General features: G+C 47.9%; 1 protein-coding gene across 2 annotated transcripts in view; it reads right to left on the bottom strand.

Moving 5' to 3' along the window:
• Positions 1-14,256, bottom strand: part of LOC109250464 (transmembrane 9 superfamily member 2-like) — an 87,669-nt gene extending 73,413 nt beyond the window's left edge. For both annotated transcript variants that reach the window (XM_019421513.2, XM_019421514.2), the window contains exons 1-3: positions 13,755-14,256; positions 4,045-4,112; positions 2,368-2,461 (exon numbers count right to left, since the gene is read on the bottom strand). In XM_019421513.2, coding sequence (XP_019277058.2) covers positions 2,368-2,461; positions 4,045-4,112; positions 13,755-13,940 — 348 coding nt within the window. In that variant the 5' untranslated portion in view covers positions 13,941-14,256. The remainder of the gene's footprint in view (positions 1-2,367; positions 2,462-4,044; positions 4,113-13,754) is intronic.
• Between the last annotated feature and the right edge of the window lie 1,491 nt (positions 14,257-15,747).

Here is a 15,747-nt window from a genome sequence, read left to right as displayed (position 1 = left end):
ACTACTGTTGCACCAAAGGAATCACACCCGGAATATGTAAGGAATTCTGCAACTCCATAGTAAAGGAACAACCAATTCAAATAGAAAATGGGTCGAAGAGGAGACATCTCACTGAAGAGCATATACAGATAGTAAACGCCCACATGAAAAGGTGTTCAACATCATTAGGGGCTAGGAAAATGCAAATGAAAGCTTCGGCGAAACTCACCTATCGGAGTGGTTAAAACAAAAAATGACAACACCTTGTATGTCGACTATACTTCAAGAACGATTTTTGTCATGACAACACCAAACGCTGGCAAAGATGCAGAGAAACGCCGTCACTCCTAATTTGCTGGTCAGAACATAAATGGTATGGCCACTTTGGAAAAAGGCGGTGTCTTGCAAAATTAAGCACGCCACTCTCACATTACCCGGAAGTTACACTCTTGGATGTTTACCCCGGAAAAATGAAAACCCAGCCGCACACAAAAAAACCTCCACCTGAACGTTCACAGCAGTCTTACTCATCACAGTCGGACGCTAGAGAAACAATCCGCGTGTCCTTCAACGGGGTAAATAGTCAAACCGGAATATCCACACCATGCAGTACTACTGTGAATGCCCACAACCCACGTGGATCTCAAGGGGATGATGCTGACAGAAAACAAAGCTGATCCCAAGAAGGTTGCAGACAGCATGATTCCACTTGTGTAACATAATTGCAATAACATGGTAGAAACAGAGAGGACTGGAGGTGGGTGGGGGGATGGGTGAAACAGATGATGGGTATGGAGAACCATTTATCGCGATGAGCACTGGGTAATGTATAAAATTGCTGAATCATATATTGTACACGTGAAATTCATGTAACACCGTACATTAATTACACTGGAATCAAAGCAATAAATTAAAGGACTTGAAAAGAGGGGTGCCCGGGTGGCTCAGTCGGTTAAGTGTCTGGCTTCAGCTCAGGTCATGATCTCACAGTTCGTGGGTTGGAGCCCCGCATCCGGCTCTGTGCTGACAGCTCAGAGCCTGGAGCCTGCTTCGGATTCTGTGACTTCCTCCCCCGCCCTTGTCCTTCCCCCTGCTTGCATTCTGTCTCTCTCTCAGAAATAATACATGAGTAAACTTTAAAAACAGGAAGGTGTTACCGTTGGGCAAATCTGGGCAAAGGTACCAAGACCTCCTTGTTCAAGATTTTTTTGTAGCTTCCTGTGAATCTATAATCATTTCAAACTAAAAAGTTTTAAAAGAAACTAATGCCTGATGGTTTCACAAGTGTCTACATATATTACAATTGGGGCACCTCGGTGGCTCAGTTGATTAAATGTCCAGCTCTTGATTTCGGCTCAGGTCATGATCTCACGGTTCCTGAGATTGAGCCCTGCATCAGGCTCTGCACTGACAGCATCGAGCCTGCTTGGGATTCTCTCTCTCCCTCTCTCTGTCTCCCTCCCCCACTCACACATGCACTTTCTTTCTCTCTCTCTCAAAATAAATAAATAAACTTTATTAATTAAAGAAAAATAAAATTGACCAAACTACACACTTTCAATACACATGGTTTACTGTACTTCAAGTATATTTCAATGAATTTGGAAAGAAGGAAGGAAAAAGTTAATGCCTTCATAATCATAACTGCTTATGAAAAGATCCTTACTCTATCCCAATATTATTAAGATATTGAAGGCAAAATCAATAGAGAACGACAGTCCAATTACATCTGCTTCTATCACCCTACCCAAAATATGCAGGAACCATAAATTAAGCTTCTTTCCTTTACAAAGCAAAAGTAAAACCTGAAAGACAAAACCTTTACGTGGAACCTCAGACAGTTTGAAGAGCACATATTAAATGCATTCTTCTGGCAACACCACATTCTATCTCCTTTCCTTTTTCCCGACCTCCTTTTAAAACAAAGACTCTTTAGGGATGGCCTGGGTGGCCCAGTCAGTTAAGCGTCTGACTCCAGCTCCGGTCATGATCTCATGCTGCATGAGTTCGAGCCCCACATCCGGCTCTGTGCTGACAGCTCAGAGCCTGCCTGAAGCCTGCTTCAGATTCTGTGTCTCCCTCTCTCTCTGCCCCTCCCCCACTTGCGCTCCGTCTCTATCTCTCAAAAATAAATCAACATTAAAAAATGAAAAATATATAAAACAAAGACTCTTCGGGGCGCCTGGCTGGCTCAGTCAGAGGAGCCCACAACTCTTGATCTTGGGTTGTAAAGTTTGAGTCCCACTTTGGGTATAGAGATTACTAAAAAAAATAATAATAATAAATAAATAAATAAATAAAACAAAGACTCTTTGTTACAATTTAACCACCCAGTTTTGAAAAGATTCAATTTGAAATAATATTTAATAAGAAGATCAGTTGAATAACCTTATAAGGAGATGATGATATTCGTTCTCCAAATAGCACTTGTCCAAGATTTTCAGAAGGATTTCTCTTTTCAGAGTCTTTACAGAAGTCAAAGCTAGAAGAGAAGCTCAGATAAGATAAAAAAAAATCAGCAAAGAAATCCATCTTTGTAATCTGTCTACCGTCTCCACTGTTAATGGTAGATGCTTCTAAAAACATGACCCAGAGGTGTCTAATTATGATTTATAGACTTCATTGTAGATTCCTTTTAAAATTATTTAATCTTTTATAGCTATGAATTCATTATTTAAAATGCTCATGTTACTGCTCTTGACTTCTGTAATGTAGGTAATCCCAATCTTAAAAAAAAAACGAATGGTATTTTCAGGGCTAAACTTCAAATTACACAAAAATAAGCAAACAATAGCTTAAAATGTGTAGTAATTCTAACCTGAGACATCTAGAAACTGCAATTATCGGTTCTGATCAAAGGAAAACTGAAACAACAAAACCCCTCCTCAAATATATGCCCACAAATTCACTCACAGATCAAATGGTTACTACATGAAAAGAATTACAACTACCTTTAAGTAAATGTGAATATACAAAATCGAATATAAAATGGTAGAAGATAAAATCAGTTGGTGGGTTTGTGTAATATTTTAAATGCTTATACTAACATTTAACATTTAACTTGGTATTTTAATGAAAATTAGACCTGATTTTACCTCTGTTTAATGAATGGAAATAAAGCAATATCAAAGGGAGTTACAATTATTTTTCTAAAAAGTACATCATTTGTGGGGCGCATGGGTGGTTCAGTAGGTTGAGCATCTGACTTCGGCTCAGGTCACCATCCCACGGTTTGTGAGTTCGAGCCCCAGGTCGGGCGGGCTGTGTGCTGACATTTCAGAGCCTGGAGCCTGCTTCGGATCCTGTGTCTCCCTCTTTCTCTGCCCCTCCCCTGCTCGTGCTCTGCCCGTCTCTCTCAAAAATAAATAAACATTAAAAAAAATTTTTAAGTACATCATTTGTTGTTATTCTCAAATGACTGATCTTAACCTGGATTATGTGATACATGCTCACTATTAAACTAAGCAGGTGCATTCATTAAAAACCCTAGGATAAACCTAACTAGCCTATGTTTTAGAAATACATTACAAATCTGTGAAGATTTTTGTAACTTCAAAAGGTAGTAAATTTATAATTTGCTTTTCTTAGAAAAATCAAATATGGCAACTTCTTAAATTTTTAAACACTTGTCTCACATTGAAATCTCTATATTCTAATCATTTCGTTCCTGTTACCTTTATTACAAAAATTAGCACCATAAATCTTTAATATATCCAGGGCTTTCATTCACTATCATTAAAAACTTTTTAACACATTCTAGGGCACCTAGATGGCTCAGTCGGTTAAGTGTCTGACTTCTGCTCAGGTCATGATCTCACAGTTCGTGAGTTCGAGCCCCGCATCAGGCTCTGTGCTGACAGCTCAGAGCCTGGAACCTGCTTCGGATTCTGTGTCTCCCTCCCTCTCTGCCCCTCTCCCTCTCATGCTCTGTCTCTCCCTGTCTCTCAAAAATAAATAAACATTAAAAAATCTTTTTAACACATTTTAACACAATAATATCCTAATTGTGATATAACCACAATTATATCAATTATATCAGATATAATTATAATACTTATAACTTACGTATTGTATTCATAAGGTAGGACAGATTCCACGGAGTCCAATCTATTTACAAATAGTGCTACTGTGGACTACAAAATGGAAAGAAAACACTCGTTAATAATACAAGATAAAATAAGGTAGCACTTGCAAAATACATAATGAAGTCACTGAAAGGCAATGGGGTCTATTGCTCCCATCAATTTATAACTGTGAAATTATAAATGTATAACTTAGTACAGTGTTATAAATTTTTAACATAGTGTAGCTATAAATTCATAACATTTCATTTGGCCGGAATCATTGGATTCTCTGACTGCATAAATTTTTCAGATACCTCAGCCATCTTAACCCTTTTTAATTATAGAACCCTTTGAGAACTTGATGAAAGCCATGGCCCCTCTCCCCGGAAAAGCACACGTATTCACCAAAGTCACGGCTCTGTTTTAAGAGGCTTCATAGGACCCTTGGAGTCCATGGAATTCAGGTTAAGAAAATGAGATAATTATTTTCTTTAAAGGAGGGGGGCACCTGGGTGGCTCAGCCGGTTAAACATCTGACTCTTGATTTCGGCTCAGGTCATGATCTCAGTTTCATGAGTTCAAGCCCCGTGTCGGAAAGCTACCTGTTGTATTATTTTAACCACTTTTATAAGAATCATTCTAAAATACACTTCACTCTTTCCTATCTTAAACAGAACGTGATGATCACAATGTAACTTTCCCTGATGGTTCAGGGTCACTTTGAACTCTAGTCGTTGTGCCAGCTTTGACTCCGTGACTTAGTATCTGAAGTGAGAACGATTTACTCCAAAGCCAAATTGCCATTGGTGTTACCCACACTCCTATACCCACATTCCTCACCCCTACCAAAGAACTTAAACTTCTTGGTAAAGATTTTATGTCTTTCTTTTCAACTGTCAGTTGTTGTGATGCCTCTTCTCCCTTCTCCCCACCCCCCCCCCCATCTGCTAGAAAGCAAGCCCTCAATTTGTGGAATAAATCAGCAGATTTGTTAAAGAGCTTGAGAGTTAGTACATGAATATTAGGACATCTGTCCTGGCTTTTCACAGGATACTTCTTCTTCCTTTCCTGGACCTCAGCTGTGTTCCTGATAATTTACAAGACAGGATTTTTAAAACCACTAGAACAGCAGAACTTGGGTAATCATTTTATTCAAAATTCCGTAAACTGCTTTACCATATGGTTAGATTTTTTGTAATAAAAGGATGTAGAAAATCAAGTTTGGGAACAAATACAAGCCTTACTATAACTCTGTAAGAGCATCGTATCTTCACTTAATTGAAATCTAATCAGGCAGTTAGCAATAGCAACATTTATCAGTCATAGTTTTGTGAAGGTGAACAGGCAAAAGTTTCTAAAAGGACAGCAGAGGGGCGCCTGGGTGGCTCAGTCGGTTGAGCGGCCGACTTCGGCTCAGGTCATGATCTCACGGTCCGTGAGTTCGAGCCCCGCGTCGAGCTCTGGGCGGACAGCTCGGAGCCTGGAGCCTGCTTCAGATTCTGTGTCTCCCTCTCTCTCTGACCCTCCCCCGTTCATGCTCTGTCTCTCTCTGTCTCAAAAATAAACAAACATTAAAAAAAATTTTTTTAAATAAATAAATAAAAGGACAGCAGATAATTAAGGATAATACTTCTTATCTAGAATCCCAAAACACAATGTACATAAGATTTGAACTATATTTTAAAATGCACATTTGGAGCTTAATGTATTTAAAAGAACCTTAATAGTTTCTCAGAGCAAGTGGAAAAAAGACAAATTATTCTATAATGGTGGTGAGACAACTGTTCGGTGATTGAGGGAAAAAAAAGGTAAGTTGGATGCTTACCTCATACATTACACCAGGAAATATCAATTTTATGTGTTACAATTTAAACCGTGAAAGTAATAAAAGAAACCAGGGGAGAATTACTTTCGAATCTCAGCTGGCTTAGTTAAAACCTTTTGAAACAGGGCACAAAACTCAGACCCAAAAAAATTGTTTTATTTATTTATTTATTTTGAGAGACAGCATGAGTCGGGGAGGGGCAGAGAGAGGGAAAGAGAGAACCCAGGCAGGTTCTACACTGACAGTACAGATGTAGGGCTTGAACCCAGGGACCATGCAATCATGACCTGAGCTGAAGTCGGCCACTTAACTGACTGAGCCACCCTAAAAATTTCTTTTGATAAGTTAGAAGTCAATTTTTCGAAATGGCAAAAAACAGAAACAAAAACAAAACACAAGAAGCAAAACCAAGAGGCAAGTGACAAACAGGAAAACGATGTCACAGGCAAGGGACCCATTTCCTAATTTAAAAGTGTCCACAAATCAGTTTTTTATTATTTTATTTTATTTTATTTTATTTTATTTTTAATTTTAAGGTTTATTTATTATTGAGAGACAGAACATGAGCATGGGAGGGGCAGAGAAGAGGAGGAGACGCAGAATCTGAAGCAGGCTCCAGGCTCTGAACTGTCAGCACAGAGCCCAACGCGGGGCTTGAACCCACAAACTGTGAGATCATGACCTGAGCTGAAGCCGGACGCTTAACCGTCTGAGCCACCCATGTGCCCCAGTTTTTTATTTTTTTAAATGCTTATTTGTTGAGAGAGAGAGAGAGAGCGTGCACGCTCTTGTGCACGAGCGGGGGAGGGGCAGAGAGAGAGAGGGAGAGGGAGAGAATCCCAGGCAGGCTCCTCACTGTCAGCACAGAGCCCTAGGCGGGGCTCAAACTCACGAGATGTGAGGTCGTGACCTAAGCCGAAACCAAGAGTCAGACGCTTAACCGACTGAGCCACCCAGGTGCCCCTAAAAATGTGTTCATATGGAAAGATGGAGTTAATACAAAAGTGCGGGTTACAAAATAACATGGATATTATGATTTGATGTTGGTAAAAAATGCAGGTGGACTCTCATTCATTGCTAGTGGGAATGCAAAATGGTACAACCGCTTTGGAAGACAGCTTGGCAATTTCTTACAAAACTAAACATATCCTTAGTGTGCAATCCAGCAATGATACTGTTTGGTATTTGGCCAGAGGAGCCGAAAACTTACGTCCACACAAAAACCTACACGATGTCTAGAGCGGCTTTATTCATCATTGCCAAAACATGGAAGTAACCAGGAGGTCCTTTAGTAGGTGAATATATAAACGAACTGTGGTACGTTCAGACAGTGGGATATTATTCAAAACTGAAAAGAAATGAGCTATTAAGACATGGAAAGGCACAAAGGAACACTAAACGCATATTACTAAAAATAAACATGTGGCAGGGGGCCTGGGTGGCTCAGTCTGTGGAGTGACTTCACCTCAGGTCATGATGTCATGATTTGTGAGTTCGAGCCCCGCATTGGGCTCTGTGCTGCCAGCTCGGAGTCTGCAGCCTGCTTCAGATCTTGTCTCCCTTTCTCTCTGCCCCTCCCCTGCTGGCATTCTGTCTCGCTCTCTCTCAAAAATAAATAAACATGAAACAAATTTTAAATATACAAATGTGGATATTAGTATATATAGAAAAAATGTACAATATATGTGGTTTTCAAGGTTTTATTTTTTTAAGTAATCTCTACACCCAATGTGGGGCTCAAACTCATGACCCTAAGATCAAGAGTCACGCACTCTTCCAACTGAGCCAGGCAGACACCCCTGGAATACATACTAAGATATCAGAAGTAGTAATTCTATAGTTATTATAAATGCTTTTCTTTTCTTATTTTTGCTTCTCTGCTATTGCTTTTGTAATAGTAAAAATTTTTAAACTAAAAAAAAAATCAACAGGCGCTATTGCTTTTGTAATAGTAAAAATTTTTAAACTAAAAAAAAAAAAAAAATCAACAGGCGCCTGGCTGGCTCAGTTCATTAAGCATCAGGCTCTTGGTATTGACTCAGGTCACAATCTCATGGTTCGTGAGTTCGAGTCCCATGTCAGGCTCCACACTGAAAGCACAGAACCTGCTTGGAATTGTATCTCTCATCCTCTCTCTCTGCCTCTCCCCGGCTCTCATGTGAGAGAGAGAGTGTGTGTGTGTGTGTGTGTGTGTGTGTGTGTGTGTGTCTCAAAATAAATAAATAAACTTTTTTAAAAAATCAAGGGGCTTGGGGCACCTGGGTAGCTGTTGGTTAAGCGACCGACTTCGGCTCAAGTCATGATTTCACAGTTCATGGGTCTCCCCTTCCCCTGTCTCGCTTCTCCTCTGCCCCTCCCCTGCTTGTGCTTGCTCTCTCTCTCTCTCTCTCTCTGTCTCAAAAATAAATAAAAATTTTAAAAAATTTCAAAAAATCAAGGGGCTGGACACTAGCAAGTGAAGGAAGTTTGGAGTGTTGAACCTAGAAATGAGAGATTCCCCAAAAGACAGAAGGCAAAATCTCAGAATAAAAAGTAGAACACATTAGGGATACAAGTAACAGCCTAAAAAGAAAAGAGCTCACAGAAAAGAAACTCCAGATATTTGTTATGATTAAAGATGTTTCTTTGCTAGGAAGCCTGCTGAAATAGACAGCCAAGATGAGGTATCACCAGAGAGAAAGCAGACATAAAAATATTTTTTAAAGGACATTTCTTTTTTTTTTGTTATTTATTTTGAGAGAGAGAGAGAGAGAGGGAGCAAGCGTGGTAGGGGCAGAGAGAGGGGGGAGAGAGCGAATTCCAAGCAGGCTCTGCACGGTCAGCGCAGAGCCAATGTGGGGCTTGAACTTATGCACTGTGAGATCATGACCTGAACCGAAATCAAGAGTCAGACACTTAACCAACTGAGCCACCCAGGTGCCCCTAAAGGCCATTTCTGTAGGAAATTACTATCAATACTTCTCGCAGGAAAAGGCAAATTCCAAGTTTTAAGAGCAAACTTGCTGCACCTACAACTGGCCTTTAGAAAACCCCGGAACTTTCAAGTTGGTTAAGAATGTAGTCAAACCACACCCAGCACTGTTCTGAGCTTCCCAGTGCCCTTGTGGTATGCCAGAACACTCCCTCATACACTAGATCAGGCAACTAGGAGTCAGAAAAATAAGTCCTTTTCTAATGTTTATTTATTTTTGAGAGAGAGAGAGAAAGAGAGACAGATCCTGGGTAGGAGAGGGGTAGAGAGAGAGAAAGAGAGACAGAGAGAGAGAGACAGAATCTGAAGCAGGCTCCAGGCCCTGAGCCGTCACCACAGAGCCCCAGGCAGGACTTGAACCCAAAAACCTGCAAGAGATCTGAGCCACCCACTGAGTTCAGGGATAGGGAAAAGGAATAGGGAGAGGGAGAGGGGCAGGAAGAGGGAGGAGCCAAGGAGGGGGAAAGCAGAGGAGCCCGACAGAGGAGGAGGAGCAGCCAATAGGGAGGGGGGAAGAGGGAGGAGGCCCAGGAGGAGCCCAGAAGGGCAGTGGAGAAGTAGCCCAGAAAAGAGGAAGCAGAGGAACTACGAGAAGACAGCCAGCCAAGAGGGAAGAGAAAGAGGGCGAGGTGGAGTTAGGTGGGAGACGTGGGACCCAGACAGGAGCGGTGGGAAGGGAGCCTTGGGGCCTAGAGGGAGGAGGGAGGGGATGGGGCCTGGATGGAGTGGCAGGGTCTATAGGGGAGGGGGGGGGAGCACAGAGAGGTAGGAATTGGGAGGGGAGGTGCCTGAGTGGAGGGGCCAAGCCTAGAGGGGAGAGGAACATGGAGGGGCGGGGCCTGGGTAGAAGGGAGGGGCCTGGAGGGTAGAAAAAGGGGGAAAGGCGGGGCCTACAGGGTAGAATAAAGGAGAGGGTCGACTCTTAGAGGGGAGAGGAAAGGGGAGGAGCATGGGCTAGAGGGTAGAATAAAAGTGAGGGGTGAATCCAAGGGAAGAGAGGAAAGGGGAGGGGCGGGGCCTGGGGGGAAAAGCAGGGCCTTGAGGAAAGAGGAAAGTTGCCCGGGTGGAGGGGCATGGCCTTGGTGGAACGGTGGGGCCCAGATTGCAGAGGAAAGTGGAGGGCCAGGGCCTACAGAGGACAGGAAAGGGAAGGGGAGGGGACTGGGTGGAGGATGGGGACATAAGGGGGGAGAGAGGAAAGCTGATGGGCGGGGTCTAGAGGGGACAAGAAAGTGGTCAGGCGGGGCCTGGTTGAAGGGGCGGGGCCTAGAGAAGTGAGGAACGTGGAGGGGTGGGGCCTGCATGGAAGGTCTGGGCTTAGAGGGGAGAGGAAAGGGGAGTGGAAGGGCCTAGAGAGGAGACCAAAGCAGAGGGGCGGGGCCTACAAGGGAGAGGAAAGGGGACTGGAGGAGCCTACAGGGGAGAGGAAAGGGGAGGGGGGGTGCCTAGAGTGGTAGGAAAGTGGAGGGCCGGGTCCTAGAGAGGAGAGGAAAGAGGAGGGGAGGGGCCTGGGTGGAGGATGTAGATAGGGGAGAGGAGAGTTGAGGGGCGGGTCCTAGAGGGGAGGATGGGGCATGGTTGGAGGGGCAGGGCTTACAAGGAATAGGAACGCGGGGGCGGAGCCTAGAGGGGAGAAGAAAGTGGATGGGCAGGGCCTGGCTGGAGGGGCAAGGCTTAGAGGGGTGAGGAACTAGGAGGGATGGGGACTGAGTGGAAGGGCAGGGCCTAGATAGGAGGGGAAAGGGGAAGGGGGAGGCCAGTGTGGAGGGGCGGGGCCTAGAGGGGACAAGACCTGGGAGTGGAAGGGCCTAGAGGGGAGAGAAAAGGAGAGGGCCTGGGCAACGAGGAGAGAGAAAAGGGGAGGGGTAGGGCTTAGAGGGAAGGGGAAAGGGGAGGAGAGGGGCCTGGGTGGAGAGGCAGGGCCATAGGGGAAAGATAAGGGGAGAGGCGGGACATAGAGGGACGTAGAGGGAAGAGGAACTTGGAAGGAAAGGTTCTCCGTGGAAGGGCAGGGCCTAGAAAAGAGAGGAAAAGGAAGAGGAGGGGCCGAAAGGAAAGGAAAGGGGAGAGGTTGGGCCTAGAGGAGAGAGGAAAGGGGAGGGGTGGGGCCTAGAGGGAAGAGGGAAGAGGAAAGAGGAGGTAAGGGGCCTGGGTGGAAAATGGGGACTTAGAGAAGACAGGAAAGTTGAAAGGCTGGTCCTACAGGAGAGAAAAAACTGGATGGGTGGGGCATGGTTGGAAGGGCGGGGCCTAGAGGGGAGCAGCATGGTTGGGCGAGGTCTGGTTGGAGGGGCGGGGCCAAGAGGGGAGAGGACCATGGAAGGGCGGGGCCTAGATGGGAGAGAAAAGGGGAGTGGAGGGGCCTACAGGGGACAGGAAAGGGGAGGGGCAGGGCCTAGAGTTGAGAGGAAAGTGGAGGGCCAGGGCCTAGACAAGAGAGGAGAGGCGGGGGAGGCTCCTGGGAGGAGAGAGGAAAGTTGAGGGACGGTCCTAGAGGGTAGAAAAAAGTGGACAGACAGGTCGCGGTTCTAGGGGCAGGTATTAGAGGGGAGAGTGATGTAGAAGGGTGGGGCCTAGAAGGGAGAAGAAAGTCGATGGACTCGGCCGGGTTGGAGGGGCGGGCCTAGAGGGAAGAGGGGTGGAGCCTAGAGTGGAGAGGCAAGTGGAGGGCCAGGCCCTAGACAGGAGAGGAAAGGGGAGCGGATGGGCCTGGGTGGAGGATAGGTTCACAGAGGGGAGAGGAGAGTTGAGGGGCGGGTCCTACAGGGTAGAAAAAATTGGACAGACAGGTCGTGCTTCGAGGGGCAGGTCGTAGTTGGAGGGGTGAGTACCAGAGGGGAGAGGAACACGGAGGGGCAGGGCCTGCGTGGAAGGGCAGGGTCTAGAGGGGAGAGGAAAAGGGAGTTGCGGGGCCTACACAGTGGAGAAGAAAGTGGAGGGGCATGCCCTAGAGAAGATAGGAAAGGGGAGGGGAGGGGCCTGTGTGGAGGCTGGGAATCTTGAGAGGAAATGAGAGGGGTGGGGCATAGAGGGGAGAGGAAAGGGGAGGGGAGGGCCTGGATAGAGAGGCGGGGCCTAGAGGGGCGAGGAAAGTGGAGGGCCAGAGCCTAGAGAGTAGAAGAGGAGGGGCTGGTCCTAAGGGGAGAGAAAAGAGGGTCAGGACCTAGAGGGTAGATGAAAGTGGCCAGGTAGGCCTGGGTGAAGGGGCGGGGTCATAGTGGAAGGGCGTGGCCCAGAGTGGAGAGGATAGTGGAGGGCCTGGGCCTAGAGAGGAGAGGAAAGGGGAGGGGAGGGGGCTGGAGGATGGGAACACTGAGGGGAGAAGAAAGTTGAGGGGCGAGTCCTAGAGGGGAGAAAAAAACTGGACGGGCAGGGCGTGGTTGGAGGGACGGGGACTAGAGAGTAGAGGAACGTGGAGGGGTGGGGCCTGGGTGGAAGGGCGGGGCCTAGAGCGGAGGGGAAATGTGGGGCCAGTGTGGAGGGGCAGGGCCTAGAGAAGACAAGACCAGGGAGTGGAAGGGCCTAGAGTGGAGAAGAAAGTGGAAGGGCGGGGCCTGGTTGGAGAGGCGGGCCTAGAGGGGAGAGAAAAGAGGGCTAGGGCCTAGAGGGTAGATGAAAGTGGCCAGGCTGGCCTGGGTGGAGGGACGGGGCGTTAGTGGAAGGACAGGGCCCAGAGTGGAGAGGAAAGTGGAGGGCCTGGGCCTCGAGAGGGGAGAGGAGGGGAGAGGAGGGAAAGGGAGGGGAGGGGAGGGGCCTAGGGAGAGGACAGGAACACTGAAGGGAGAGGAAAGTTGAGGGGCCAGTCCTAGAGGGGAGAAAAAACTGGATGGGTGGGGCGGGTTTGAGGGGCGTGGCCAATAGAGTAGGGGCGTGACCTGGTTGAAGGGCGTGGCCAAGCGTGGAGAAGAAAGGTAATGGGTGGAGCCTGGCCGCAGGGGCGGGGCCTAGAGGGGTGAGGAATGCGGAGGGGCGGGGACTGCATGAAATGGAGGGGCCTAGAGGAGAAGGGAAAGGGGACGGGCGACCCTAGAGGGGAAAAAAAAAGTGGGTGGGAGGGGCGTGGTTGAAGGGACAGGGCCTAGAGGCAAGAGGAAAGCGGAGGGGCCGGGCCTGCGTGGAAGGGCGGGGCCTAGATGGGAGAGGAAATAGGAGGGGCGGAGCACAAAGGGGAGAGGAAAGGGGAGGGGTGGGGCATTAAAGTGAGAGGAATGGGGTGGGGAGGGCCTAGAAGGGAGAGGCATGCAGAGTGGAGGGTCATAGAGGCGAGGGATGGTGCCTAGACAAGAGATAAAAGTCAAGGGACCGAGTCTCGGTGTAGGGGCGGGGCCTTGTCGGAAGGGCGGGGTCTAGAGGGTAGAATAAGGGCGAGAGGCAGGGCCTTGAGGGGAGAGGAACGCGGAGGGGCAGGGCCTAGAAGGGAGAGGAAAGGGACGGGACGGGGCCTGGGTGGCTGGGCGGGGCCTAGAGTGGGGAGATAAGTGGAGGGGCGGGGCCTACAGGAGAGAGAAAGGGGAAGGGCAGGGCCTGGATGGACAGGGAGGCTATCGGGGAAGGTGGGAAGGGAGGAGCAGAGCCCAGAGTGTATAGAAGAGGAAAGCTGAGATAAAAGGGAGGGAGCTGAGGGAAAAGGGGGAAAGGAGGAGCTATGAGGGAGAAGGAGCTGAGCGGGAGCTGGACGAAGGCACAGCACGGGGCAGGAGCCAAAAGGGAGGGAAATAGAATCCGGGAAAAAGAAAGGTCCAGATACTCCCAAGTGCGAGGCTCAGAGACTGGGTCGTTGAGACAGACCTATGGACAGGGCTTTGGCGTTCCGGGTCCGAGTCCAAGAGCTCACGACCATGGTCTCCCCTGGTGTGCCCGATACCCCAACCCAAAGCCTTCCCCTCACATCTCACTGCCTCCCAGGGGTCCTCACCTTGCAGGTTGCAGTCTCTCGGGATGCCTCGCAGAAGTTAACTGGAGCCAACCCGGGGAGGTAGAAAGCTGCGCTGCGGGAAGCCTGAAGCCCCAGGAACAGCCCCAGCCCCAGCAGCCACCTCAGCCCGGGCCGGGCGAGCCTGAGGCGCCAGGGGTTGGTTCCCAGGCGGAAACGAGTACTCATTTTAGGAACCGCCTCAGGGCTCGGGAACGCACACCATAAGGCGAGATTGAACCAGTGGAAGGGAGAAGCGGGAATGATAAGGAAGAACCGTGGACCGGGAGGAGCCTAGACCGGCTGGTTGGACGAGAACTCCTGGGAAGGCCACTTATTCCGGCGAGACAGTGGCTTGGAACCCGTTGCTAGGGCGCCAGGCAGTGTTTGCGAGCGCATGCAATACGCATGCGTGCGGGTCCCCGCTGCGCCTTCCACCCCCCTCCCCGCCGCGTCCCCCATTCCCCCATCCCCCCGCCCGCAGCCCGGCACTTTCCAGCGGTTGGCTGTACCTCGAGAGCTGCCTTTGGCGCTGTCTCGCGGTGCGGGGGAGGGGGAACAGGGAAGTCTGGCTGAGAGGTCTCTCAGCATCTCAACGTCACATCACAGGGTCTTGCGTCCTCCCCGAGTTTGCCTCGGCCCCAAAGTAGCAGTGTTACCGCCCCCCATCATCTTCACTTCTTCCTGCGAGGTGGGGGGACAAAAAGAGGGAAAGGGGGGGGAATTCCGGGGCCAGACCGTACAGGATGATGGGTATTAGGCGCTAGAAATGCAGCCAGTCCGAAATGGATGTTCCATAAGTGTCAAATGCACACCCAATATCAGAGACTGCCTGGAAAAAGGAGTGCAAACCTCTGCATTCGTATATTGATTGCAGGTCGAAATGACAATATTTTGGGTCTATTGCGTTAAATAAAACATTTTTTAAAAATAAAGTGTGGCTGCTAGAACATAGAATATTTACAGTGACGTGGCTCGCGTAATATTTTTTTGTTAAAGCAATTTTAACATAAATGCCACAAAAAAATACAGCAGACCCAAAAAAGCCATTCAGTGATACAAACTAGCCAGTTAAGCTGTTTAATATTTTTATGTTGTCTCTGATGATACATGTGTCACTCAATGTGAAATAAGTTGTGCCATCATTTCTACCCGGGAGATACAACTTTTATTTCACATGCATGACTTAAGCAGAGTACGTTTATTATATTATGATTCATTGATCATCTGAAAAACCTTAAGATAAAAATCACTTGAAGAAAGAAAACCGCAATAATCACATCCTAGAGAATGTCAGACGGGCGTATCCTAAATTTTTTATTGAAGTATGGTTGACAAAATGTTATATTAATTTCAGGTGCACAGCATAGTGGTTGGACCCTAGTATGGGTTCACTCGCATTCTATTTCTGTTGGACAACATCCCAGGACAGTAGAAGAGCTGATCCTTTTTTTCCTCCTTGTCTCTCAAGAGCTTTGGAGAACAAGAGGTCACTTGTTTATGCAGAGACGAGTGCGCCTCGCCATTCTGTCCAACTTCCCTCGCTTGGGAGAGGTCTGTCCTCTGCCGATTGGCAGGCGACTATTGGAGGCAGAACAAAGGCAGCGAGCTGGCCGTTAGCAGAGGCATGTAGAATTTGGCGAGTTAACTCTTGGACCAGGGAGGCAGGAACGGTTGAAGGAGAAAATGTACCAAGGATCAGAATTCGGGGCGTCGGGAGAGTGGAAAGACCGGACTTGAGCACGCGGGCCGGAGAAGCCCTTGCAAAGATGTGGAGAACAGGATAAGGCCATCGGAAAAGGACCCCGTTTGTGCAGAGGAACTGGAAAGGGAAGGTAGGGAGCGGTAGGGCGGTCACGGTTAGAAGTCACCAGAGCTTGAATACAAAGCGTACGTTTCACCACTGCGTTACCGTCCCTCTCTGATCAGCCTTGGATGACAAGTGTACGTGTTCGCGTAAATGGGAGGCCCGGCCAGCCTCGGAGGCCCGGGCGCG

The sequence above is a fragment of the Panthera pardus genome, unplaced genomic scaffold, assembly GCF_024362965.1.
Source record: "Panthera pardus isolate Hobbes unplaced genomic scaffold, ASM2436296v1 HiC_scaffold_27, whole genome shotgun sequence".
NCBI lineage: Eukaryota > Metazoa > Chordata > Mammalia > Carnivora > Felidae > Panthera > Panthera pardus.
Note: the sequence above shows the minus strand (reverse complement) of the source record. Positions and strands in the feature narration are given on the sequence as shown.